Genomic DNA, 26,009 nt, shown 5'->3' on the forward strand with positions numbered 1-26,009 from the left:
AGGGGATCTTCCAGAACCTGGGATCAAACTCGTGTCTTCTGAATTGCAGGTGGCTTCTTTACCACCAGCACCAGCTGGGAAGCCCCTGATGGAGACGTCGTGAAGATTCCAAGTCCATGAGCCCACAGAAGCACTCGGAATCAGGCCTGGGATGAAGGAGTCGAACCAAACATCGTTCCATGGGCCAGTTTAACAGAGCAATGTGTGGGCTCCTGGGACCTTTTCCCACTTCACCTTCAGGGCGACGAAATATGCTGCGGAAACTCACTTATCTCTGCTTCTGATGGTACAGCTGGGAACACGTCTCCCTGATACAAGCTCTAATGGATGAGCTGTCTGATGACTCTCTCTCTCAGCAGCCGCCGACCCAACGCTTTTGATGAAATGCCACGAGTGCCCTTTTCGGAATTATCTGAGACTCTTAACTTCTCCCAACCTTTCCATATGGCACTTGTCACCTTTGCTGAGAGGCACTACACGACGCCGCTTTCCAGTCTGGCTGCAGAAATGCTCCTCAGATTTTAACACGCAACTGATGCTGTGCGTAAACTGAATGTTTTCGAGGCTGACTTTTAAAGGAAAGCACAGGAAACAGGCATCTCATGGTTTAATTGGATATATTAAACACAAGCTACATGGCACTATTTCAAAGGTTGCTGAAAGAACTTGTCATAAAAACATTACGTCATCTTTCGATCTTTTTTCTAAGGACAAAAATCTTATCAACAAAAAGTAAAATATGACATTCACTAGACTCTTTCACATAGGCACGGGAAATATTTTTGAAGGCATTTTGAAATTGATAAGGTTTGCAGGGAATCAAAAAAACAATATTCCCTGCAGGACACCTGGTCCTGTCTAAAACTTTCATCGGACATTTGGTCCAGAAGACATTTGGTCCAGAAGACGTCTGGTCCACACCAAAAAGTTCTTGAAATTTGGTCCTATCGAAAATGTCCACAAGCAGGTGTGGTCCACGCCAAACAATTTTGGATGGGACGAAATATCAAGGACCTGTTGGTGTAGACTGAGAAGGCTCCATGGGCATTTTGAAAAGGACTAAATATAACCAATCATCAAGGACCTTTTGAGGGCTGCCCTGGTGGTCCAGCGGTAAAGAATTCACCTGCCAGTTTGCAGGGGACATGGGTTCAATCCCTGGTCCAGGAAGATCTCATATCCTGGGCAGCAGCCAAGCCCGTGGGCCACAATTCCTGAGGTCCGTGTGCAGCTCCAGCTGGCGCCCCACCATGAGAGAAGGCGCTGCAGTCAGAAGCTTCCCGCCACAACGAGAGAGTCGCCCCCAACCTCAGCAACCAGGGCCAGGCTGCAAGCAGCCGTGAAGACCCAGCATGGCCAAAGATAAAAGCAGAAAATTTAAAGAGAAACTGTTGACACGAATCAAATGTCCTATGAACACTGTGGACAGGACCAAATCTGAACATTTTGCTAACTAGAATCTTTTATAAAAAATGGCCGAGTCCCTTCGGCTCACCCGAAACTATCACAACATTGCCAACTGGCTACACCTCCATACAAAGTTTTAAAAAAAGGCTTTTTAAAAACGTATTCATTATGGAGTAGGAAATGGCAAACCCACTCCAGTATTCTGCCTGGAAAAATTCCATGGACATAGGTGCTTGACAGGTTATAGTCCACGGGGTCACAAAGAATTGGACACATCTGAGCGACTGAGACATACATCCAAGGAGAAGTAAAGGATATTTGACAAGAGATGGGACACCATTCTGAAGTAAAGTGAATCTCTTTAAATAAAATATACTCATTAGAAGATTTTGCTATTAGAAATAACATCTCTCCTAGGCATAGATAATATCTTTTGAAATCTGCTATCTTCCTGTAATCAATGAAGCAAAATGTCATATTCCACCACGAGAAAGAATCTCGATGTTTCATTCATCATCCAATTGTCAGCTGTGTCAAGAATCCAACTGTGTTTCTCACTCACTGAGACAGGAGTTGCAGAATCAGTCCTCCATTCTGGGCCGTAGGCAGCTGGTGGTAATGTGCAGTGAATTTTTAAGTTTCTCTTTCCCACCTTCTTTGGGGTCGCAAAGAGTTGGACACAACTGAGCGACTGAACTGAACTCCCACCTTCTAAGGGTTGAAAGCCTTCAAAGAATTAAGGCATATTCCATACATCCTTGTCCATTCATCTGTCAGTGACACTGAAGATTCTGTCTACATCAGCTTATACTATCAATAACGTTGCAATTAATATGGTTGTGCAGGTATCTCTTTGAGATACCTGATTTCAATTTTGGGGCAAAATCCCCCAGAAGGGAGATGGCTGGCTCATATGGTACTTCTATTTTTAATGTCTTGAGGAGCCTCCATAATGTTTTGGGGGGGCTTCCCTGGTGGATCAGCTGTAAAGAATCCACCTGCAATTCAGGAGATGCAGGAGACTTGAGTTCCATCCCCGGGTCAGGATCAGGAGATCCAGGAGACTCAGATTCCATCCCTGGGTTGGAAAGATCCCCTGGAGGAGATCCCACTCCAGTATGCTCGCCTGGAGAATCCCACGGACAGAGGAGCCTGGCGGGCTACAGTCCATGGAACCACAAAGAGTCAGACACAACGAAAAGCGACTGATCCCACACCCACACTGTTTTTCATAGCAGTTACATCACTTTGCATTCCCACCAACAGTGTCGAGGGTTGCAATTTCTCGATAACCTTGCCAAGACTAGTTGCCTTAAAAAAAAAAATAATAGACACACTTGAACTTTAAAAATGAGGGAACTCTTGCGGTCAACAACAACATAGACGGATCTTAGTGGGGGCAGATGCCAAGTGAACTAAGTCACAGCAGGACAGACACTGCGTGGTCCCACGTGTATGAGGAAGCGCGCAGAGGCAGAGAGCAGAATTACGGTTTGCCAAGGGTTCACGAGTTTGAGCAAGCTCCGGGAGTTGGTGATGGAGAGGGAGGTCTGGCGTGCTGCAGTCCAAGCAAGCTCCGGGAGTTGATGATGGAGAGGGAGGTCTGGCGGGCTGCAGTCCATGGGGTCACAAAGAGTCCGTCAGGACTGAGCCACTGAACTGAACTGAACTGTTGGAGGGGCGAGGAGAAGGGGGAGTTTCCAACAACAGATACAAAGTTTCAGTTGTGCAAAACGAATAAATTCTAGCCATCCCCTGTACAACTCTCTGCCTGTGGTTAACAAGATTGTATCCTCTCCTGCAAAATCTAGGAGGGCAGATCTCATGTAGAGCATCATTCCCATCATGAAGTCAAAATTAAAAAGAAAAATTCATGTACAGGCTTCTATTCAAAGCAATATGAGTAAATTGGAAAAAAAAATCTTTCTGCAATCCACGTTTTCAAAAAAGTGCCAGGTTGATAATAGTGTGGCCGGGCAGGCATGCTCAGTCGCTCAGTTGTGACCGAGTCTCTGAGACCCCATGAACTGTTTCCGCCGGGCTCCTCTGTCCACGGGATTCTCCAGGCCAGAATACTGGAGCGGGTTGCCATGCCCTCCTCCAGGGCATCTTCCCGACCCAGGGATCGAACCCAGGTCTCCCGCATTGCAGGCAGATTCTTTACCAGCTATGCCACCAGGGAAGCCAAGCTAGTGTATTAGTTGAGAAAAGGAACTCCAGCTGCTGTTACACTGATGACCTCCAAATCTCAGTGTCTTCAAAATAAAAAAGGCAGATCTTTTAAAAAAAAAAAAAAATGGTTATTTGGCTGCACTGGGTCCTAGTGGCAGCGTGCGGGATCGTCCGTCTTCATTGTGGCGATGCTGGATTGTTTAGCTGTGGCATGTCGGATTCTAGTTTCCGGAGCAGGGAATCAAACCCAGGCCCCCTGCATTGGGAACTCGGAGACTTGGCCACTGGCCCACCCAGGGAGGTCCCCAGAAGAGATTAGATCTTGTTCACGTCTGTCTTCTGTTGATGGGGGAAACCAAGGTTTCTCCAGAGCTGCCCCAGGTGGTGACTCAGGAGATCCAGGCTATTTCACCACCATTATCGAATAACCTCCCCCTTAGGACCATCTCAGAATCCTTACCTGGATGTTCTGCATTCAGTAGCTACAAATAGAGCACGGTGTGGGAAACGTTCTGGCCGGGCCTGAGTGCCTCAGTGGCCCCGAAGATAAAAGAAAGTGGAGAAAATCTTCTTGCCCGATACCCAGTCTCGAGATGACGCCGTACCTGAGACAGTTTCTGCTTCACGCGCAGTTACAGAGGGGTCCCACCCACCCAAGCAAATGCCATGGCTTTGTGTGTGACTGAATCTTGCACCCTGTGTTACATTTAGACAACATCAATTTCAACAGGCAACACAAAGTTCATATTTATAAAAACATATTCATTGGAAATTTTTTTTTATTATGAAATCAATCAAAACCATGGACTGAATATATTCTTGGTATCATGGAGATGTTTACAATGCAGTTACATGAAAAAAAATTATAATACAACAGGTTATAATTCATTTTTGTAACATACATCTGTGTGCATGTGTAATGTGTGTGTGAAAGGGAAAGAAAGTGAAAGTGAAGTTGCTCAGTCGTGTCCGACTCTCTGCGACCCCATGGACTGTAGCCTACCAGGCTTCTCGGTCTGTCCATGGGATTTTCCAGGCAAGAGTACCGGAGTGGGTTGCCATTTCCTTCTCCAGGGGGATCTTCTGGACCCAGGGATTGAACCCAGGTCTCCCGCGTTATAGGCAGACGCTTTTACCGTCTAAGCCACCAGGGAAGTCCAGTGATTGTGGGTATAAAGTCTTAAAGATACACTCAAAAATACCTATGGTATTTTCTGCTTGACGGTCAGGTTAAAAGTGATTCTTTCTCTTTGCTTGTGTGTATGCTGTATTTTTCTACAATTAAATATTTTCTTGTAATAAAAAACACTTGCAGATAAATATAAGCAAGGGCCTAAAGATAGCTAACACTTTCTTAGGACTTATAACATGCCAGGCATAGTTGCTGTGATCCCACTGAATTTACTACAAGCCTTTCATTGGAAATTGACCAGCAGCTGTAGCAATACGCAAGTGTGACGTGGCCTTGGAACCCAAGAGATGGCCAGGGCATCCACACTACCCTCTCATCATGGAAGTCAGGGGCTACCTTATTTCTCATCCACCCCTCCCCGGAGCCTCTGACATTCCATAAAGATTTACCAAACTGAAACCCCATTCCCCATTACTTAACGTCAAACATAGTAAACACCCCGCCAGGCTCCTCAGTCCACGGGATTCTCCAGGCAAGAATACTGGAGTGGGTTGCTATTTCCTTCTCCAGGGGAATCTTCCCGACCCTGGAATGGAACCCGGGTCTCCCTCATTTAGGCAGACTCTTGACCAGCTGAACACTCTGCACGCTTGCTGAACTGAGCCCCATGGAAAACCAAGCAGGAGAGAATTTTTAATTGCCAAGGAAAAGTTTATTTTCATTTCAAGTTAACATGACAATGAGGTTCTGGGAAACCTTCATAGATGCGATCACATCACAGATCGCATTGTTCAGACACGTGACAAATACTTTGCCTGTTTCTTCTGTGGATGTCCTTTAGGGCCACCTGACATGTGTTCCCCTTCCTGAAGCCTTCATCACCTCTGATACATCGGTCATGATTGTGCTTTTCATGCAGAGTTTATGATGCTGTCAAATCATGCCTGTCAATAGGTCACTGTTAGCTTAAGCTTTTAACGTCTGTGAAATGCTAGAAATATATATTTTTTTTTTCGGAAAGAATTTGTTGAAAGCTTCAAAACCCACAAAGAACAGGACATACAAGAGATCACACCAGTGGGAATTCAAATTTCCTGTTGTGCATTCCAAGCCAAACTTTCAGGTGTTAAGTGGTAATTATGATTATCACAAAGAAACCGGATTTTTCAAATACACTGAAACATAATGGAGATGTAAGTTATTTTGAGGCAAATACTTAAAAGCTCATTGTGAACCTAGAGGTAAATGTATCCTTTGTTGGCTGTTACCCGTGTACAGATTAAACAATCAATGCTATACAAAGCTGTGTGTTAACAACATCTGTAAAAGTCCTTCCACTGATTTCAGCCTCAAACACAATGTTCTGACATCATAAAATGTCTTGTATCCATGTGCATTGACTGTGTCCAACTCTAAGCAAATATGATCATCTTAACACGTAAGTTGGTGCCAGTGGCTTTAGATATGTTTTGCGTTGATAACCGCAATAATTCTAACACACTAGTAACATGCTCATGCATTCTCTCATGAGAGTATTGCCTAAAACAACATGACATGCTTTTGGCAAATTACTGGAATGAGAAATCTGAATTAAGAACCCTGCTTGCTTTCCAACTCTGAACCATTCCCAGGGAGGCGGAAGGAATCATTTGTCTTTCTTTAAGACGAAGAAAGATTTGCAATCTGAAATAACAGGCTCCTGGTTCATCCACCTCATTAGAACTCACCGAAATGCATTCCTTTTTTATAGGTGAGTAATATTCCGCTGTGTATATGTACCAAGTGAAGTAAGTCAGAAAGAGAAAGACAAAGACTGTACATGAACGCATTTATATGGGACTTAGAAAGATGGTATCGATGAGCCTACATGCAGGGCAGCAAAGGAGACACAGATGTAAAGAACAGACTTTTGGACTCTGGGAGAAGGGGAGGGTGGGATGGTTTGCGAGGGCAGCGCTGAAACATGTATATTACCATATGTGAAATAGAGGACCAGGGCAAGTTTGATGCATGAAGCAGGGCACTCAAAGCCGGTACTCTGGGACAACCCAGAGGGATGGGGTGAGGAGGGAAGTGGGAGGGGGGTTCGGGATGGGGGATACATGGTCACCCGTGGCTGATTCATCGGGATGTATTGCAAAAACCACCACAATATGGTGAAGTCATTATCCTCCAACTGAAATAAATTAACTAATTTAAAAAAAAATTCTGAAATAGCAGACCGTAAGGAGGAGCTCAGGAGATGCTGTTGGAGCTTAGACGCTGTTCAGCGGGGACAAAGGCCCGAAGGCAGACAAAGACTGTCAGAGAGCCTGAGATGCGCTTACACACATTTTTCTCCAAAGTGCCCGGACAGCAGGGTCCATGCGTCCGGGGGTGGGGGGTGCAGAGTATTCCACTGACCCGCACTCCCGCGGGATCGAGAAAACCCCTGAGCCAAGAGCAGAGAGACACTGAGACATGTTCGCTACAGAGATGAAAGAGGCTGTTGGACCACAGCTCCCGTGTACAGATGAGTGAACGAATCCACATCACGTCGCTGGAGCGCCTATACTGTCTGAAGGTCACCTAGGTATTCTCCACTCAGGGGAACTCTTTGCCCAGAAGGACCTGGTGCTCCAGACTTGGGAGCTCTCTCCAGCTGTGCCCCCTGTCTCCCAGTCTCCTCCGTGACCCCGTGAGGCCTCCTCCCTGCATTCCTGAGGTCGCAGGAAATGGAATTCAAACAGAAGCGTGCATGTCGTGACCGACTTGAGGCACAGATACTGCTTACCCGCAGGGTCAGGCCAACAAAACCCAAGGACGGGCATGGACCACCATTCTCTCGTCATGAAATTCGGCATCGAGATGTCACGGGTAGGTGTGCAAGAGCTCGAGATGTCACGGGTGTGGGCCGTGGACTGCTTATGTCTGATTGCTTGTGTCTTGTGGGTATGGGTGGTGGACTGCTCATGTCTGATTGCTAGTCTCTTCATGGGTATGGGTCGTGGAGTGCTTATGTCTGATAGCACTTATGTCTTCGTGGGTATCTTCGTGGGTAGTGTCTTTGTGGGTATGAGTCATGGATTTATTATGTCTGATTGCTAGTCTCTTCATGGGTGTGGGCCATGGACTGCTTACGTCTGATTGCTTGTGTCTTCAATGGGTATGGGTTGTGGACTGCTTATATCTGATGGCTTGTGTCTTCATGGGTATGGGTGGTGGACTGCTCATGTCTGATTGCTAGTCTCTTCATGGGTATGGGTCGTGGACTGCTTATATCTGATGGCTTGTGTCTTCATGGGTATGGGTGGTGGACTGCTCATGTCTGATTGCTAGTCTCTTCATGGGTGTGGGCCGTGGACTGCTTACGTCTGATTGCTTGTGTCTTCAATGGGTATGGGTCGTGGACTGCTTATATCTGATGGCTTGTGTCTTCATGGGTATGGGTGGTGGACTGCTCATGTCTGATTGCTAGTCTCTTCATGGATGTGGGTGGTGGACTGCTTACGTCTGATTGCTTGTGTCTTCAATGGGTATGGGTCATGGACTACTTATATCTGATGGCTCGTGTCTTCATGGGTATGGGTGGTGGATTGCTCATGTCTGATTGCTAGTCTCTTCATGGGTACGGGTCGTGGACTGCTTATGTCTGATAGCACTTATGTCTTCGTGGGTATGTCTTCATGGGTAGTGTCTTCGTGGGTATGGGTGGTGGACTGCTCATGTCTAACTGCTAGTGTCTCCATGGGTATGGGTCGTGGACTGCTCATGTCTGATAGCTTGTGTCTCCACGGGTGTGGGTCATGGATTGCTTATGTCTGTTTGCTAGTGTCTTCGTGGGTATGGGTCGTGGACTGCTTATGTCTGATTATTCGTGTCTTCACGGGCATGGGTCATGGACTCCTTACGTCTGACTGCTCGTGGTTTCATGGGTGTGGGTCGTGGACTGCTCATGTCTGATTGCTAGTGTCTTCATGGGTATGGGTCATGGATTGCTTACGTCTGTTTGCTAGTCTCTTCATGGGTATGGGTCGTGGAGTGCTTATGTCTGATAGCACTTATGTCTTCGTGGGTATCTTCGTGGGTAGTGTCTTTGTGGGTATGAGTCATGGATTTATTATGTCTGATTGCTAGTCTCTTCATGGGTGTGGGCCATGGACTGCTTACGTCTGATTGCTTGTGTCTTCAATGGGTATGGGTCGTGGACTGCTTATATCTGATGGCTTGTGTCTTCATGGGTATGGGTGGTGGACTGCTCATGTCTGATTGCTAGTCTCTTCATGGATGTGGGCCGTGGACTGCTTACGTCTGATTGCTTGTGTCTTCAATGGGTATGGGTCGTGGACTGCTTATATCTGATGGCTTGTGTCTTCATGGGTATGGGTGGTGGACTGCTCATGTCTGATTGCTAGTCTCTTCATGGATGTGGGCCGTGGACTGCTTACGTCTGATTGCTTGTGTCTTCAATGGGTATGGGTCGTGGACTGCTTATATCTGATGGCTTGTGTCTTCATGGGTATGGGTGGTGGACTGCTCATGTCTGATTGCTAGTCTCTTCATGGGTGTGGGCCGTGGACTGCTTACGTCTGATTGCTTGTGTCTTCAATGGGTATGGGTCGTGGACTGCTTATATCTGATGGCTTGTGTCTTCATGGGTATGGGTGGTGGACTGCTCATGTCTGATTGCTAGTCTCTTCATGGATGTGGGCCGTGGACTGCTTACGTCTGATTGCTTGTGTCTTCAATGGGTATGGGTCATGGACTGCTTATATCTGATGGCTTGTGTCTTCATGGGTATGGGTGGTGGACTGCTCATGTCTGATTGCTAGTCTCTTCATGGGTGTGGGCCGTGGACTGCTTACGTCTGATTGCTTGTGTCTTCAATGGGTATGGGTCGTGGACTGCTTATATCTGATGGCTTGTGTCTTCATGGGTATGGGTGGTGGACTGCTCATGTCTGATTGCTAGTCTCTTCATGGATGTGGGTGGTGGACTGCTTACGTCTGATTGCTTGTGTCTTCAATGGGTATGGGTCGTGGACTACTTATATCTGATGGCTCGTGTCTTCATGGGTATGGGTGGTGGACTGCTCATGTCTGATTGCTAGTCTCTTCATGGGTACGGGTCGTGGACTGCTTATGTCTGATAGCACTTATGTCTTCGTGGGTATGTCTTCATGGGTAGTGTCTTCGTGGGTATGGGTGGTGGACTGCTCATGTCTAACTGCTAGTGTCTCCATGGGTATGGGTCGTGGACTGCTCATGTCTGATAGCTTGTGTCTCCACGGGTGTGGGTCATGGATTGCTTATGTCTGTTTGCTAGTGTCTTCGTGGGTATGGGTCGTGGACTGCTTATGTCTGATTATTCGTGTCTTCACGGGCATGGGTCATGGACTCCTTATGTCTGACTGCTCGTGGCTTCATGGGTGTGGGTCGTGGACTGCTCATGTCTGATTGCTAGTCTCTTCATGGGTATGGGTCATGGACTCCTTATGTCTGACTGCTCGTGGCTTCATGGATATGGGTCATGGACTGCTTATGTCTGATTGCTCGTGTCTTCATGGGTATGGGTTGTGGACTGCTTATGTCTGATTGCTAGTGCCTTCGTGGGTATGGGTCGTGGACTGCTCATGTCTGATAGCTTGTGTCTCCATGGGAATGGGTCGTGGACTGCTTATGTCTGATTGCTTCTGTCTCCACGGGTGTGGGTCATGGATTGCTTATGTCTGATGGCTTGTGTCTTAATGGGCACAGGTCGTGGACCGCTTATATCTGATGGCTCGTGTCTTTGTGGGCATGGGTCATGGACTGCTTATGTCTCATAGCTTGTGTCTCCGCCACCCCAAACCCCCCACCCGTGTGAAATAGCATAATCTCACACGGCAATAATTCTGAATTCTGTTAGAGGGGATTTCTTGGACTGCAGAATCACTGAAGTAGGACTTTTAGTTCAGAAACACCGTTCACCCAAGGGACAGCAGAAGCCAAACAGCATGCTACAAATGACGGGCTGGAGACATACGGACCGGAGAGGTGTGTCTCAGCCCCGACCTTCCCTGACAGAGCTCACCAAAATGCACACTCACACTAACCACATCTGTGAGCCTCTGTTGCCTCTCCTTCAACACTGATGAGCTTCTAAATATTGCATACTTCTCGAAGAAAGACACATATCCATGCACAAACATGGATCGCATGAAGAGTACTTCATACGTATTTGCAAGTAACACTGACGGTAATCGCCTTTCAGTCACCAGAAGACGGCAACTTAACCATCATCCGTGATTGGGCAAGATGCTCTTTTACTCAGGGTAAAAAAGCGGCCCGTGCTAGAGTTCGGTCAACACTTAACATTTGGTTCGCTCTCACGCGAGGCTCTCTAGGGGAAATCCTGGTGGCCAGGGCATCAAGTCAGCTGTGGAGTAAGCGACGCCTCCAGCTGTGGGTCACGCTGTCTGAGAGGCCAGCAGCTCATCTGTGCCCCTTCCTGCCCTCCAGCCGCACAGACGTTGGACACTCACTGCCCACTCGTCCGTCCACGTGAACAGTTGGCCTCGGAAGACGTAACTAACATGCATGTCTCTGTTTATTGCAAACGTTGATTTCCCCCCCCCCCGGGGGGACAGGGGTGTGTGTGTGTGTGTGTGTGTGTGTGTGTGTGTGTGTGTGTGTGGAGGGGGGTCTTGATGGAGCATCCAGGTGTGTGGGAAGGAGGGAGGCAGCCAGGGCTTCATTCCCCCAGTGTCGATCCTGGGCGCTCATCCCTGATGCTGCTGGCGGGGCGCCCCCTCCCCAGCCCATGCACCCCCAGACGCCGCGATAACGGCTATGGTCTCCGTCTCCCGCCCTGCTTCTCCCGGTCGCACTTGCAGGACAGCCCTGACGACGAGCAGCAGAGCTGCAGCCACGGCTTCCAGATCACGTTCCCCAGGGACAGCTGGTTGGGGACGTCCTGCAGGGTCTGGACGTGGCGGGCCACCGCCTCCTGCATGGCCGCCAGGATCTCCTGGAACCGCGGCTCCGACGCCGGGGTTAACGGGTGTCTCTCCCGGGGGTCTCTGGAAATCTCAAACAGCAGGGGTGGGTCGTGGTAGGTGACATACTCCCCGTTGCATAAACACACCTGGGTGTGAAAGCATCCGTTGGAGCCCTCGGGGAAGAACTTGGGGGTGAAGAAAAAGGCTTTCCAGATGGACGTGCCTGTGGAGGGAGAAGCACAGAAGCGGCTATGGTGGGGACAGGGTCATCAGAGTCACCCCAAAGACAGCGTGCACCGGAAAACCACCCTTCCGCTTCAAGAAGGCAGAGACTCAGTTACGGATGGACTGGATTTATCACACTTAAGACTCAAAAAAGAGTAAGCATCATAGCTAAAAGGAACAAAGAAAAAGCAAGAAAACATGCATTGTTATCTAACTGCCAAGGAGGAGAAGACAAAGCTTGATTAGGCAATAGCTGTTAAAATGCAAAAACTGATTTTTTTTTGGACCTCGCCTCTAGGGGGAGCCTCAAAGCTGCAGCCACTGAAGCCGTGGGCCCAAGAGCCCACAATGAGAGAGGCCCCCGCAATGAGAAACCCACACAGCCCACTAGAGAAAGCCCCCGCACAGCAACAAAGACCCAGGGCAGCCAGAAATAAATAAAATTAAAAAGTTTAAAAAACGTAAGTTCTGTGTTCCATTTGTTGCTGGTGTTCAGTCGCTTGGGCGTGTCTGACTCTTTGCAGCCCCATGGACTGCAGCACACCAGGCCTCCCTGTCCATCACCAACTCCCCGAGCTTGCTCAAACTCATGTCCATTGAGTTGGTGATGCCATCCAACCATCTCATCCTCTGTCACCCCCTTCTCCTGCCCTCAATCTTTCCCAGCACCAGGGTCTCTTCCAATGACTAAATAGCCAATATTAAAATTTCAGGAAAAAAAATTGATTCACAAACAAATAATTGTGAAATGATTGATTTACTGTTTATCCTACGATGCTATGAGCTTCTGAGAGCTGGCTCTGATAGAGATCTAGAAACTCCTTTCTACCCCTCCTGGGTAGAAAAAGGTGGCAGAGTTAATGTGTATAAACCAAGTGGAATTAGGTTCAGACTGAAAATGTCCTTTTCCGCCTTATTCTTCCAGCTTTTTTTATAGAAAACCATAGAGACTGTCCCCCTAGAAAGTACCACACACCTACTTAATTCACTCTGATCATCTGTTTATGTCATGGAAACGGTGGTTTTGTAATTGCATGTATTGAGTGCTCACCCACGGATTCAAATGCAAAATAAATTAATGGACAACGGAAGACAATTAACACGGGTGTCCACATTCTCCTCAAACACCCCCTGGCCCCAGACAGGCATATCTGAGGGTGAGTAAGGATAAATATTCCCTGAAGGAGGGCATGGCAACCCACTCCAGTATTCTCAGCTGGAAAATCTCATGGACAGATGATCCCGGTGGGCTACAGTCCATGGGGTCACACAGGATCTGACATGACTGGGCACACACACACACACACACAGGTTTAAGGACCAGTCAGTAAATAAATCTCAGGCATCCTCACAGGGAGCAGACAGGTAGCTAGGACAAGCGTAGAACTAAGAACTAACTTTTCTGAGGATTTTTTTGGTATGCCATCGAGGCCTCTGCCTTTATATCACCCAATCTGGATTTTTAAAACCTTCTTATAAAAAGATACATTGTGCATTCTCTGTATAATTTCTTGAGACCACTGTGGATCTGCTCAAATGCATTTTATTACACGTGCCAGGCTCCACTGTCCTCAGAGTTTTCTAGGCAAGAATATACTGGAGTGGGTTGAAACGCCCTCCTCCAGGGGATCTTCCTGACCCAGGGACGGAACCTGCATCTCTTGCCATCTCCTTCACTGGCAGGCAGATTCTTTACCACTGTGCCACCTGGGAAACCCTAGGTTTATAAGATATGAAGCCTTAGTTCAGGGTCTGTTGTGTTGTTCACCAGGAAACCAAGAATTGACAGTCAAAGGTGTCATTTCAACAGAAAGCAGGCACCTACTGTCACCTTGTATTTCTAATATGTCTATTTAATCCTGTTTTTCAAATTTATTTTGATGATGTATTTCATCTGGGATTTCTCCATATACTACTAAAAAATTGAGTTAAAAAAAATTCTTTTGTTTATGGTTAAAATTCCAGTGTACTCTGAAAAGGGTTGTTTTCTGTCTCTGTCACAGATAAATATTTTGACCACCACGGAATCTTAAACTCGGCTACAATTGAGATCCAATGACTAGAGAAAGGAACTAAACTTTACAGTGAGAACACAGGGAAACTACCGGCAGCATTTTTTCAAAAACAAAAGTATTCTACGTAGTGATGGGAACAATAATTTGAATTCGGTTTAAATGACGCGTTAAAATTTAAGAGAAACTGAAAGTCGCTCAGTCGTGTCTGACTCTTTGCGACCCAGTGGACTACACACAGGCCATAAAATTCTCCAGGCCAGAATACTGGAGTGGGTAACCTTTCCTTTCTCCAGGGGATCTTCCCAACCCAGGGATCGAAGCCAGGTCTCCCGCATTGCAGGCAGATTCTTTACCAGCTGAGCCACAAGGGAAGCCCAAAATTTAAGAGAGCTATAGTTAAGCCACAAAGATGTTAGTGACTTATTACAGTTGCAGACGGTAAAGAATCTGCCTGCCGTGAGGGAGACCTGGGTTCAACCTCTGGGTTGGGAAGATCCCCTGGAGGAGGAAATGGCAACCCACTCCCGTATTCTTGCCGGGAGAATCCCATGGACAAAGGAGTCTGGCGGGCTACAGTCCACGGGGTCACACAGAGTTGGACACGACTGAGCACCTAACACTTTCACAGGTTAAAAAAAAAAAAAAAAAAAGTGACTCACTTTCTTTTCATTCACAAGAAAAGAAAGCTTCTGGTCCTTTGACAAAGTGGCAAATAGAATTTAATTGAGAACAGCCTGACTCCTGAGCTGGATCCTGAATTCAGCACTTTCCAAGCTTCAAATAAGCCATGGTGCTCTGAGATTCCCTGGGGCTCTGAGAGGCGTGTAAAGCCCAGAACAGGCACCGCTGTCCTGATCCCAATCACTTTCAGGGACTCGGCCACAAGAAAGAGTTCCGAGGTCCCCTGGCAGACAAGCCTGGAGAATGAGCACTCGGGGTCCCCAGGAACAAACAGGGGGGACAATGCAAAGCCCACTGGGCTGTCCACGGAGGCATCAGAAGAACATTCCGCAGATTAAAGATGCTTAATCCCTCCTAACAGATGCCAGTCTGCTTTGCAAATCACACGTCCTTTCATGCAAGGATTCTTGTGGGTCTAGACCGTGTCCTGGGGACACATCGTTTATTCTGAGCTTGGAACAGGGGTATTGCCTTGCTGGCTCATTGAATACAATCCGCACTGCCAGGAGACTCTTTACCTTCTGGGCCACCAAGGGAACCCCTCTTTGAATGTAAAGCTGCCAGCAATCTAAGGAGACCACTGCTTTCCCGCTGGTCTTCAACCTGTGGCCACTGCAATACAAGTCTTAAGACACTTTTTTCCACCCCCACCATCTTCAGCATTCTTAAAGAACATGAACAACAAAATTGAAAGGGCTTCCACACACTGGCTCTTAATTTATCACTCAGATGTAGATGGCCCTTGATGAATGCGGTTTAACTGCTTGTCTTGGCAAGATTAATTTTGTCTGCGTGGGGGACTCTGGGTCTGTATCATAGCAGCCAAATATAGTCATTTGGGGGTTGAGGTCTTAGCAGCGTTTCCCACTACAAGCTGCCAGCTTGGAGTGCTTCGAGAGGCGTTGCAGGACTTCCCTGGCGGCTCAGTGGTAAAGACTCCACCTGCCAATGCCGGGGACACGGGTTGGATCCCTGATCTGGGAAGATTCCCACGTGCCTCGGGGCAACCAAGCCCGGTAGCCGCAACTTCTGAGGCCACATGCTGCAGCTACTGAGGCCCACACACCCAAAAGCCTGTGCTCCCCAAGAGAAAAGCAGGCACCTAAACAAGAGAGTAGCCCTTGCAGCAAAGAAGACCCAGCACAGACAAAAAATAAAGAAAATAAAATTATCTTTAAAAGAAGCATTTCAAAGACATCTCTGTTTCCCCCAACTGTGAGCCACCCATACCGTCCCCTGGGACCCTGAGCTGACCCCCTCAGTAATCTTGATGTCATCTACTGAACGTGTTACAGGGAAGGGCGGATTTCGATTCCTCCTTGCATCTGTTTCTTTGCCTTTAACCTTTGCTCTCCATTGCTCTGATTATTCTACTCATTCATTGGAAGGACTGTTGCTGAAGCTGAAGCTCCAACACTTTGGCCACCTAAAGCAAAGAGCCAACTCCCTGGAAAAGACCCTGATGCTGGGAAAGATTGAAGGCAGGAGGAGAAGGGGACGACCGAGGATGAGATGGTTGGATGGCATCACTGACTCAAGGGACATGAGTTTGAACAAGCTTCGGGAGATGGTGAAGGACAGGGAAGCCTGGCGTGCCGCAGTCCATGGGGTCACAAAGAGTCGGACACGACTGAACGACTGAACTGAACTGAACTGATGTTAGTTCAGCCTCAGTCTGCAATACGCTGTAGCTGACCTTTCAGATTTAACTTCTGATCTTCAGATAAAGAAGGGTATCCAACCAAGACCCACTGAAATGATTAGTGAAGACAAAAACCAGCTCAGCCTGTCTTATGCTGTTCAATTCCTAAGACAAAAGTGGCTCTAATTAGAAAGTTCTCTCTTCTACCCACTCCCGTATCCTTGCCTGGAGAATCCCCTGGACAGAGGAGCCTGGCGGGTTACAATCCATGGGGTCACAAAGAGTTGGAGACGACTTAACTGCAGCAGCTACTTTACAGACTTATATGCATCTTCTCAGAACTCTGCACCAGAATACCAGAGCCAAAAACATTTACCAGTCTCTTAAGACACATTTGACCATAAAATCCAGTTGTCATTACATTGACTTTATACTAACATGGATGGCTAAGTCAAAACTTAAAGCCACACTTTTTGGATACACGCTGAACAGGAAATTTAAGCTCAAAATTCCCATCATCACGTAATCAAAGTTATCCGCGTTCTAATAATGCTTTTTGTGAGTGCTCCTAAAACGTAATGGGAATAATGATCTCAGATGATGATAAAGTTAAGCCATTCAATGCGCTGAGACAACTAAATTACAGAATCATTAGAATTATAGAATTATTCAATTATAGAGAAGACATTGTACATAAAAGGGATTCATGTTTTAAAAGAGGAGACAGTGTTCTGGCTATAATGTTTTGGAAAAATGAGCTTTTAACAAGTCTGGAATTGTAATAGGTAGTGAAAGTGTCACTAGCTCAGTCATGTCCAACTCTTTGCGACCCTGTGGGCTGTAGCCCGCCAGGTTCCTCTGTCCATGAGGATTCTCCAGGCAAGAATACTGAAGTTGGTTGCTATTTCCTTCTCCATGGGGATCTTCCTGACTCAGGGATCGAACCCAGGTCTCCCGCATTGCAGGCAGAGTCTTTACCGTCTGAGCTGCCAGGGAAGCCCATATATATCATCATTTTTAAAACCAGTGCTCACTCTTAGGGGAAAAAAAAAATGAAGAATTCTCTTAGCACATCAATGTGCTAAGACAACCAAGTTACAGAATCATTAGAATTATAGAATTGTTCAATTATTATAGAGAAGACATTGTATATAAAAGCCGATACGGATTCATATTTTAAGAGTAGAAACAGCATTCTGGCCCTAATATTCAATTATAGAGAAGACATTGTATATAAAAGCTGAAAGGGATTCATGTTTTAGAAGAGTAGAAACAGCATTCTGGCTGTAATGCTTTGGAAAAAATAAGTATTTAACAAGGCAATGAAAGTGTCAGTCGCTCAGCTGTGTCCAATTCTTTGCAACCCCATGGACTGCAGCCCACCAGGCTCCTCTGTCCATGGGATTCTCCAGGCCGGAATACTGGACTGGGGTGCCATTCCCTTCTCCAGGGGGATCTTCCCGACCCAGGGATCGAACCTGGGTCTCCTGCATTATAGGTGGATTCTTCACTGTCTGAGCGACCAGGGAAATGTAAGGCATCCAACCTCATCAAGACAAAGACGAGTTGGATCTCCCCAGCGCTGCTGCTCCATTCTAGTAGACGGGTTCCAGTGTCCTGCTGGAAAGCTGCGGCTTCTCTGAGCGAGGAACACGGTCGACATCTGCTGTGTTGGCCAGTTGCCATGGTGTAGACACTCCCAAGGCTGACTTCCAGGTAGGAACGTGTTCCCCACAAGCTGGTGAGATTCCTCAGCCATCCGGGGCTGGCTCCAGCTCACTGCGGCCCTGGCCCTATATTTAGAAACCCTGATCCTAAATGTCTCTCTCCTTTTCTAACCAGGTATCTGGAGCTCAAGATACTTTGGAGCTCAAGGTAGCAATACTCTTGCCTCTAAGAATTACAGAAAGCGTCCTCCAGGTGGTGATGACCACAGTCTGCTACAAGCATAGATCTCAGAAGACGCAAGCCCATCTCTTCTAAACAGTACTAGTTCAACGTCTGTGAATTGCCCACACTCTCCTACCAACATGGATCTGAGATGATCCAAGTGACGTCCTCCAACTAGGACTGGTTTAAGTTCTATGCTAACCCACAGTCTCCTGCCGATACGGATCTGAAAGTGAAAACACAGTGGGACCTTAAGGTCCTCAGTCTGCCTTTTGTCTGTGGAAAGCCTTGTGCCAAAGAATAACTTTAGTCAGTAGAAGTGAGAACAGGCAGAGACCAAGGAAGACAGTCACAGGAGACCAAATAATGACAATGTAGTCATGCAGTAAATTCAAGCAAATTCAAGGAAAGCTCAAAGGGTTTATGGAGAAGGGAATGGCAACCCACTCCAGTATTCCTGCTGGGAGAATCTCATGGACAGAGGAGCGTGGCGGGCTACAGTCCACGGGGTGGCAAAGAGTCGGACACGAATGAAGTGACTGAGTGCCGAAGGCTATATAGATAATATTCTAAGCCAGGTTTCATGAGCTGTTTTATAGATACTGAAGTCCCCACCAGGGGGAGGATATTAACTCCATGACGACCAGACTATAGCCATGCCCTAACCTTCCCTAATTCCCAGAACTGGCCTCTGAGAAATGGAGACCAATCAACCCTGGGACTGAAGACTGTGCTCTGTTCTGCTAAGTCATCTCAGCCCTGTCTGACCCTTGGCGACCCCCTGGACTGTAGCCCTCCAAACTTCTCTGTCCGTGGCATTCTCCAGGCAAGAATCCTGGAGCGGGTTGCCATGCCCTCCTCCAGGGGATCTTCCCCACCTAGGGCTCGAACCCACGTCTCTTATGCGTCCTGCATTGGCAGGTGGGTTCTTGACTGCTAGCACCACTGGCCCGAGTGGGACTGAAATATGAGCTGTACCGAACAGAATCAAGATGGTACTGATCAGGCCACCGACGATCAGTTTCAAGATGACCAGCAGGGCTGACTGTGCTGTTTCTGCAAGGAACTGCAGCCCCTCTGTCTATAAAAGCTTTTACATTCCGACTGTCAGGGGGGAGGGGGGAGCAAGGAGTCAGCCTTTGGACACATGTTCCACTCCCCCTCTGGCTAGTTCACTTCAGTTCAGTCGCTCAGTCGTGTCCGACTCTTTGCGACCCCATGAATCACAGCACGCCAGGCCTCCCTGTCCATCACCAACTCCTGGAGTTTACTCAAACCCATGCCCATTGAGTCGGTGATGCCATCCAGCCATCTCTGGCTAAGAGCATCCCAGATAAAGCAAACTCTTCCTTCCCACCACCCTGCCCTCTTCAGGGGCTTTTGGGCATCCAGCAGCTTTTGGGCGTCCCCCCCCCACTTTCGGTTACGAGATGATCTAAGCCCTCTCTTCCAACTAGGACTCACGCAGTACTAGTAATCCTCATGGGCAAGGGACACTTCCTGAAACAAGTCTGCATTCCCGGCTGTTTGCCCAGCCGGCAGCACCCACCGTCACCTAAGAGGCAAGCAACTCCTGGGCAGAGAACTCAGTATATTTTGCCCACCTACAGGTGTCCAGTCCAGCCTAGCAGGGGCCACGTGGTAGATGCTCAGTAAATACGTGTAGAACAAATAAGCAGACACGGATACTGAGCAAACAGCTCCAGGGAGACACGAGGGACAGCCACAGCGGCCACGATCCCCAGAGGAGATGAGAGACGGATTAAAAAAAAAGAAACCCATGATTTCCTCAGACGGGTTGACTAGATGGATGATTCCGGCACCGAAAGACTTGTCATTTTCCCTCCTCTGTCACTGCCTCGAGGCAGAAAGACAGTGATGAGCTGCATAAGAGGAAATGTCCCTTGTGTCTGTCTTAGCAGCAAATCTGATCCCCGGGCCTGCCGCCTCTCAGCATCTGGGTCTGTTTTTTTCTCACTGACCCCCATTTTCTGCCCCTTCCTGTTTATTCCTCCACATAACTGTGTTTCCCCAGACCCTGAGCCGATATGTTCCTTCCGGCCCCTGTAAGTGGAGGCGGCTGGCTTTACATATATGCAATTCGGCAAGGTTCAGGATGCAATGCCATCCGTCTTTAAACAGCCAAGAGCCCCGGAAACTTGGTTCTCTATGGTTCTTTCAGGCTTAGTATAAAAGGAAGCGGGAACGTGGACACACTGCTACGTTTAAGATGCATAACTAACAAGGACCTACTGAATAGCATGGACAATTCTGCTCAGTATTATGCAGCAAGCTACATGGAGAAAGCATGTGAGAAAGAACAGATACGTGTATATGTATCACTGAATCATTTGGCTGAATACCAGAAGCGAAGGTAACACTGTTCATCAAGTATACCTCAACATGAAACAAAAAGCAAAAAAAAAAAAAAAAAAAAAATTGGAGATGGGGAGGACCATATTTCTCATTTATGAGATGGCTCAGATTTAAAAGAAATGGTTGGATGGCATCACCAATTCAATGGACATGAGTCTGAGTAGACTCCAGAACTTGGTGATGGACAGGGAGGCCTGGCGTGCTGCAGTCCATGGGGTCGCAAAGAGTCGGACACGACTGAGCGACTGAACTGAACTGAACTGACTCAGATTTAAATGCTGCCAGCTGTCTAGTCACCAAGTCATGTCCGACTCTTTGCGACCCCATGGACTGCAGCCCGCCAGGCTCCTCTGTCCCTGGGATTTCCCAGGCAAGTGTACTGGAGTGGGTTGCCATTTTTCCTCCTCCAAAAACGCTGCCAATTAACCTAAAAAAGAGACAGTGTGCCTATGGACGTTAGAAGGGATGGACACATGGATGAGTTAGGTGAATAGGGTCCTTCCAAGCCTAGAATTGTGGGCGTGTGGTTTTGCTACATTCATCTTCCAGAAGTTGACACAAGGAAGTCATACAGATTTAAAGTAGGAAATCTTCCAGAAGTTATCACGGGGAACTCTTCCAGATTTAAAGTATAAACTTTCCAGGGTAAACCTGGTCTGATTTCTGTGGACAAAGGAAGGGTCACAATCTCCCACTTGAAAAATAATGGAACAGCTGCTCTGTAAATGCTGTCTTGGGTAAGTCGGCTGGGTGACGAGGATGGGGTCAGGACTGCACTGAAATCTGGTATGAGAATCCCCTGAATTTAAGAATGAGCCATCAGCTGGCAGTGTGGTGACAAGATGCTCTGGGAGAATCTCGCATCTGGGAGCAGAACCCAAAACATGCTAGAGAAAAAGGGAGCTTCATTCCCTCTCTCAAGAGGCACTTGAGAGTCTAAATCAGCATCGACCTCTAAGATATACAACAGGGGTATAATAGGTGCTGGGTTCCCACAGATGCCTAGGCATCTCAGTGATGGTTTTGCTTCAGTCACTGTCGCGTCCGACTCTTTGTGACCCCACGGACTACAGCACGCCAGGCCTCCCTGTCCACCACCAGCTCCTGGAGCTTTGTCAAACTCATGTCCATCAAGTCAGTGATGCCATCCAACCGTCTCATCCTCTGCCGTCCCCTTCTCCTCCCGCCTTCAATCTTTCCCAGCATCAGGGCCTTTTCTAAAGAGTCAGTTCTTTGCATCACGTGTCCAAGGTATTGGAGCTTCAGCTTCAGCATCAGTCCTTCCAATGAATCTTCAGGACCGACTTCCTTCAGGATGAACTGGTTGGATCTCCTTGGGCTGTAATTTTATATTTACGTGTATGAAAACCAGATGCGGGACTATCACTACACGTATGATCCTCGCTTGGCTCCGCTTGGTCCTTCAGGCTTGTTAGAAACGCACCCGTTGGGACTTCCCTGGTGGTTTAGTGGTTAAAAATCTGCCTGGCCATGCAGGAGACGCAGGTTTGATCCCTGGTCTGGGAAGATCCCACTTGCCGTGGAACAACTGAACCTGCGTGCCTCAGCTATTGAACCTGCGCTCGAGAGCCAAGGAGCCACAATTATTGAGCCCACGGGCCGCAACAAGTGAAGCCTGAGCGCCCTACAGCCGGTGCTCTGCAACAAGAGAACCCACTGCAATCAGAAGCCTGCAAACTGTGAGCGGAGCGTGGCCCCTGCTCGCCAAAACTAGGGAATGCCCCCGCAAAGCAACAGAGACCCAGTGCCACCAAAAACACATACCTGAACAAAGAAGGATTTTTAATAAAAGGAAATGCACTTTTATATCTGCTGTCGGCAGACCCCAAAGTATCGGGTACATCTTGTCACTGACACAGATGTAAAACACACCTGTCTGGAAACCACGATGCCGTCAACGCATCTGAGCGTTGTCTTAAACATCTACGGCTAGCAGACACACACAGAGAATCTGTGACCCAGCCGATCGACAGATCGGCGGGTCGTGACCCGCCCGCTGCCTATGAGGCTCAGCGGACAAGGTCAGGTAGACATGTTAAAGCCACCCAGCACCGGTGCAAAGCTAGAAGACCGCAGGCAGGGGAGATGGCATTTCAGGGGCATCACGGGAGGTGGGTAAGCATTAACCAGGAAGGAAAAGAAAGTCGTTCTCAGCAGAGGGAACCGCCATCAGGCCATGCCAGAGCAGAGGGGCTGTTGGGCAGAAACTCAGACGGAAGGTCGGACCAGGAGACGCAGCTGGGTGGCTGGCGGAGCGAGAAGAAAGGAGCTTCAGAACCCTGCCGATCACCTGGTGTGTCCTCTGTCCCCGCAGGAGGAAGGAGCCAGCAAGCACTGGCATAGAGCTGGGTGACCGCCCTGGTCTGCCGAGACAACCGTGGTAACCAGCAGGCTCGAGAGAAGAAAGTAGGAAGAGGAGGAAGGGAAAACCAAACCAAGCGTCTCTGGAGGGGATCTTGCGAGAGCAATGCCCTCTTGCGGTTTTCTTCTCTTCCCCTGCCCCTCTCTGATGCCACGCAGCCCTCGAAGCAAGGCAGGGAAGGATACACGGGAGGAGAGACACGTCTACTCACTGTTGGGCGGGTTCCAGCGCACGGCGTTCAGGTAGGAGTTGCAGTAGTGGAAGAGAAACTCGTGCTCCGATCGCTGGGTCTGCCCCTGCAGCAAGGGCATCAGGTCCCGGCCGTCGATGATCCTGGGGGATGAAGCAGGCGGGGCGTCAGGTGGCCACGTCCGCCGGGAGGGCTCAGACACCCTGGCGACCGAGCTGCCCCTCAGTACACGAAGGCGAGATGGGGCTACAACATGGTCGTTCAGCAAGGAACGCTGAGAACACCGACTGACCATCCCCGGGCATGGTATGCCCGTATGCCATGTTAGGGAGGCAGGTCAGCTCTGCTCAGGCGTGAACTAGTTCCACCCTCAAAGCGACACTGTGAGTGGGGACCTGTGTCATCCTGGGATCATGACACAGAGACACGGAGTGATTCGCCCAGTGTCACACGTCCATGGGGCGGACCCACTCACGGGCATATACTCTGAAAAAATCCCTAATTCAAAAAGACACAGGCACCCTAGTCTTCACCACAAAACTATTTACAATAGCCAGGATGTGCAAGCAACCCAGATGTCCATCGACAGAAGAACTGATAAACAAGATGTGCTATATATATACAATGGAATATTGCTCAGCCATGAAAAAGAACAAAAGTGCATCATTTACAGAGATGTGGACAGACCCAGTGTCTGTCATACAGAGTGAAGTAAGTCAGAAAGGGAAAAACCAATACTGTATATGAAGGCACATATACGGAAGCGAGAAGGATGGTACTGGTGAACCTATTTGCAAAGCGAAAACAGAGGTGCAGATGTAGAGACCAGACGTGCAGACATGGTAGGGGAAGAAGGGGGTGGGAAGACCTTCTACTAGTTCTGCACCTACTTTTCTGCTTATTGCCTTGGCCGTTTATTCACAAACTCCAGATCTGTTGAAAATAAGAATTTCTGACAATCTGTGTGTAAGAAAAAGATAATATATATAGCATGGGGCAACTGAGACTGGATAGGCTTCAGTGAAAACAAAGTTCTAAGTCCCAATGAAGTGAACAGCAAATAATAATGATGATATTAACTATCCCAAGGATGGAAATATACTCACACACATTTACATACTACATATACACATGACACATATGTTTATGGTCTCGAAGGTAAATGTATCTCTTCAATGATTGTGCCAAAAGGTGGAACTTACCAGATGGCAAGTGATAACTGTGTAGAGTGGGTGAGGAGCAAACTAAGACTATTTGGAGGTTTGCTGTTTAGTCGATAGGTCATGTCCGACTCTCTGCGACTCCACGGACTGTAGCCCGCCAGGCTCCTCTGTCCATGGGATTCTCCAGGCAACAATACCAGAGTGGGTTGCCACTTCCTACTCCAGGGGATCTTCACGACCCGGGGATCAAACCTATGTCTCCTGCATTGGCAGGCACATTCTTTACCACTGAGCCACGTGGTAAAGTCCCTTTCGGAGGTTAAGTAAAGGAAAAAAAAAGTCTAAACTTCTGTTTTGAGTGAAACATACATTAACACCCACTAGAGAAATGGAAGGCATTGATCCTATGCCTTGATACTAGGCATTGATTCATTGACACCAAAACCTGGGGCAGAAAGATACCTGCAAAGAGTGAGATTGTTGCACTTGAGGGTTTTCTTTCTCTGATTAAAAACACTCCCAAGACAAACATCATAATGATAATGCTTATATGTGGAATCTTAAAAAAAAAAAAAAAGAAAGGCACAAATGAACTTATCTGCAAAGCAGAAATAGAGTCACAGATGTAGAAAACGAACCTATAGCCAGCAAAGAGGGGAAGCTGGGGAGGGATACATTGGAAGCCTAGTATTGACAGAAAGACACTACCATATACAAGAGGGAAAGAAAGTGAAAGTCGCTCAGTCGTCTCTCTGGCTCTTTGCGACGGTACAGTCCATGGAATTCCCCAGGCCAGAACACTGGAGTGGGTAGCCTTTCCCTTCTCCAGGGGATCTTCCCAACCCAGGGATGGAACCCAGGTCTCCTGCATCACAGGCAGGTTCTTTACCAGCTGAGCTACCAGGGAAACCCAACAATATTGGAGTGGGTAGCCTATCCCTTCTCCAGCGGATCTTCCTGACCCAGGGATCAAACCGGAGTCTCCTGCACTGCAGGCGGATTCTTAACCAACTGAGCTATCAGGGAAGCCACATATAAAACGGATACTAATAAGGGCCTATGGTATAGGACAGGGCACTCAACTCAATACCCTGTAATAATCTGTATGGGAAAGGAATCCGAAAAAGAATAGATAACACCGCTGTCTCCCTGGTAAAGAATCCGCCTGAAATGCAGGAGACATGGGAGACTCGGGTTCCATCCCTGAGTCTGAAGATCCCCCGGAGGAGGAAATGGCAACCCACTCCAGTATTCCTGCCTGGAGAACCCCATGGACAGAGGGGCCTGGCGGGCTGCAGTCCACGGGAATGCAGAGAGTCGGACATGACTTAAGCGACTGACCACACACCACACATGCGTAAACGAATCACTTTGCTATGCAGCAGAAACCAACACAAAACTGTGAATGAACTACCCTCCAACAAAAGTTGAAAAAAAAAAAACAACCAACACACTATGTCTCTCCTCTCCTACTATGAGAAATTGGAACTTTAAAAAAAATATATTTATTTTAATCGGAGGCTAATGACTTTACGATATTGTGGTGGTTTTTGCCACACATTGACATGAATCAGCCATGAGTGTACATGTGTTCCCCATCCTGATCCCCCCTCCCACCTCCCTCCCCATCCCACCCCTCTGGGTCATCCCAGTGCACCAGCCCCGAGTACCCTGTCTCATGCATCGAACCTGGACTGGGGATCTCTTTCACTTATGATAATATACATATTTCAAAGCTGTTCTCTCAAATCATCCCACCCTCGCCTTCTCCCATA

The 26,009-nt window shown here is 47.9% G+C and overlaps 1 protein-coding gene across 1 annotated transcript in view; it reads right to left on the bottom strand.

Annotated features, from left to right (window-relative positions):
- Nucleotides 1–10,170: 10,170 nt before the first annotated feature.
- The window catches only part of STS (steroid sulfatase), a 153,551-nt gene continuing 137,712 nt past the window's right edge, over nucleotides 10,171–26,009 (bottom strand). Inside the window, exons 9-10 of the mRNA XM_061138059.1 lie at nucleotides 23,093–23,214; nucleotides 10,171–11,892 (exon numbers count right to left, since the gene is read on the bottom strand). Of these exons, the coding sequence (XP_060994042.1) occupies nucleotides 11,519–11,892; nucleotides 23,093–23,214 (496 nt within the window). The 3' untranslated portion in view covers nucleotides 10,171–11,518. The remainder of the gene's footprint in view (nucleotides 11,893–23,092; nucleotides 23,215–26,009) is intronic.

Source organism: Dama dama, chromosome X (assembly GCF_033118175.1).
Source record: "Dama dama isolate Ldn47 chromosome X, ASM3311817v1, whole genome shotgun sequence".
Lineage (NCBI taxonomy): Eukaryota > Metazoa > Chordata > Mammalia > Artiodactyla > Cervidae > Dama > Dama dama.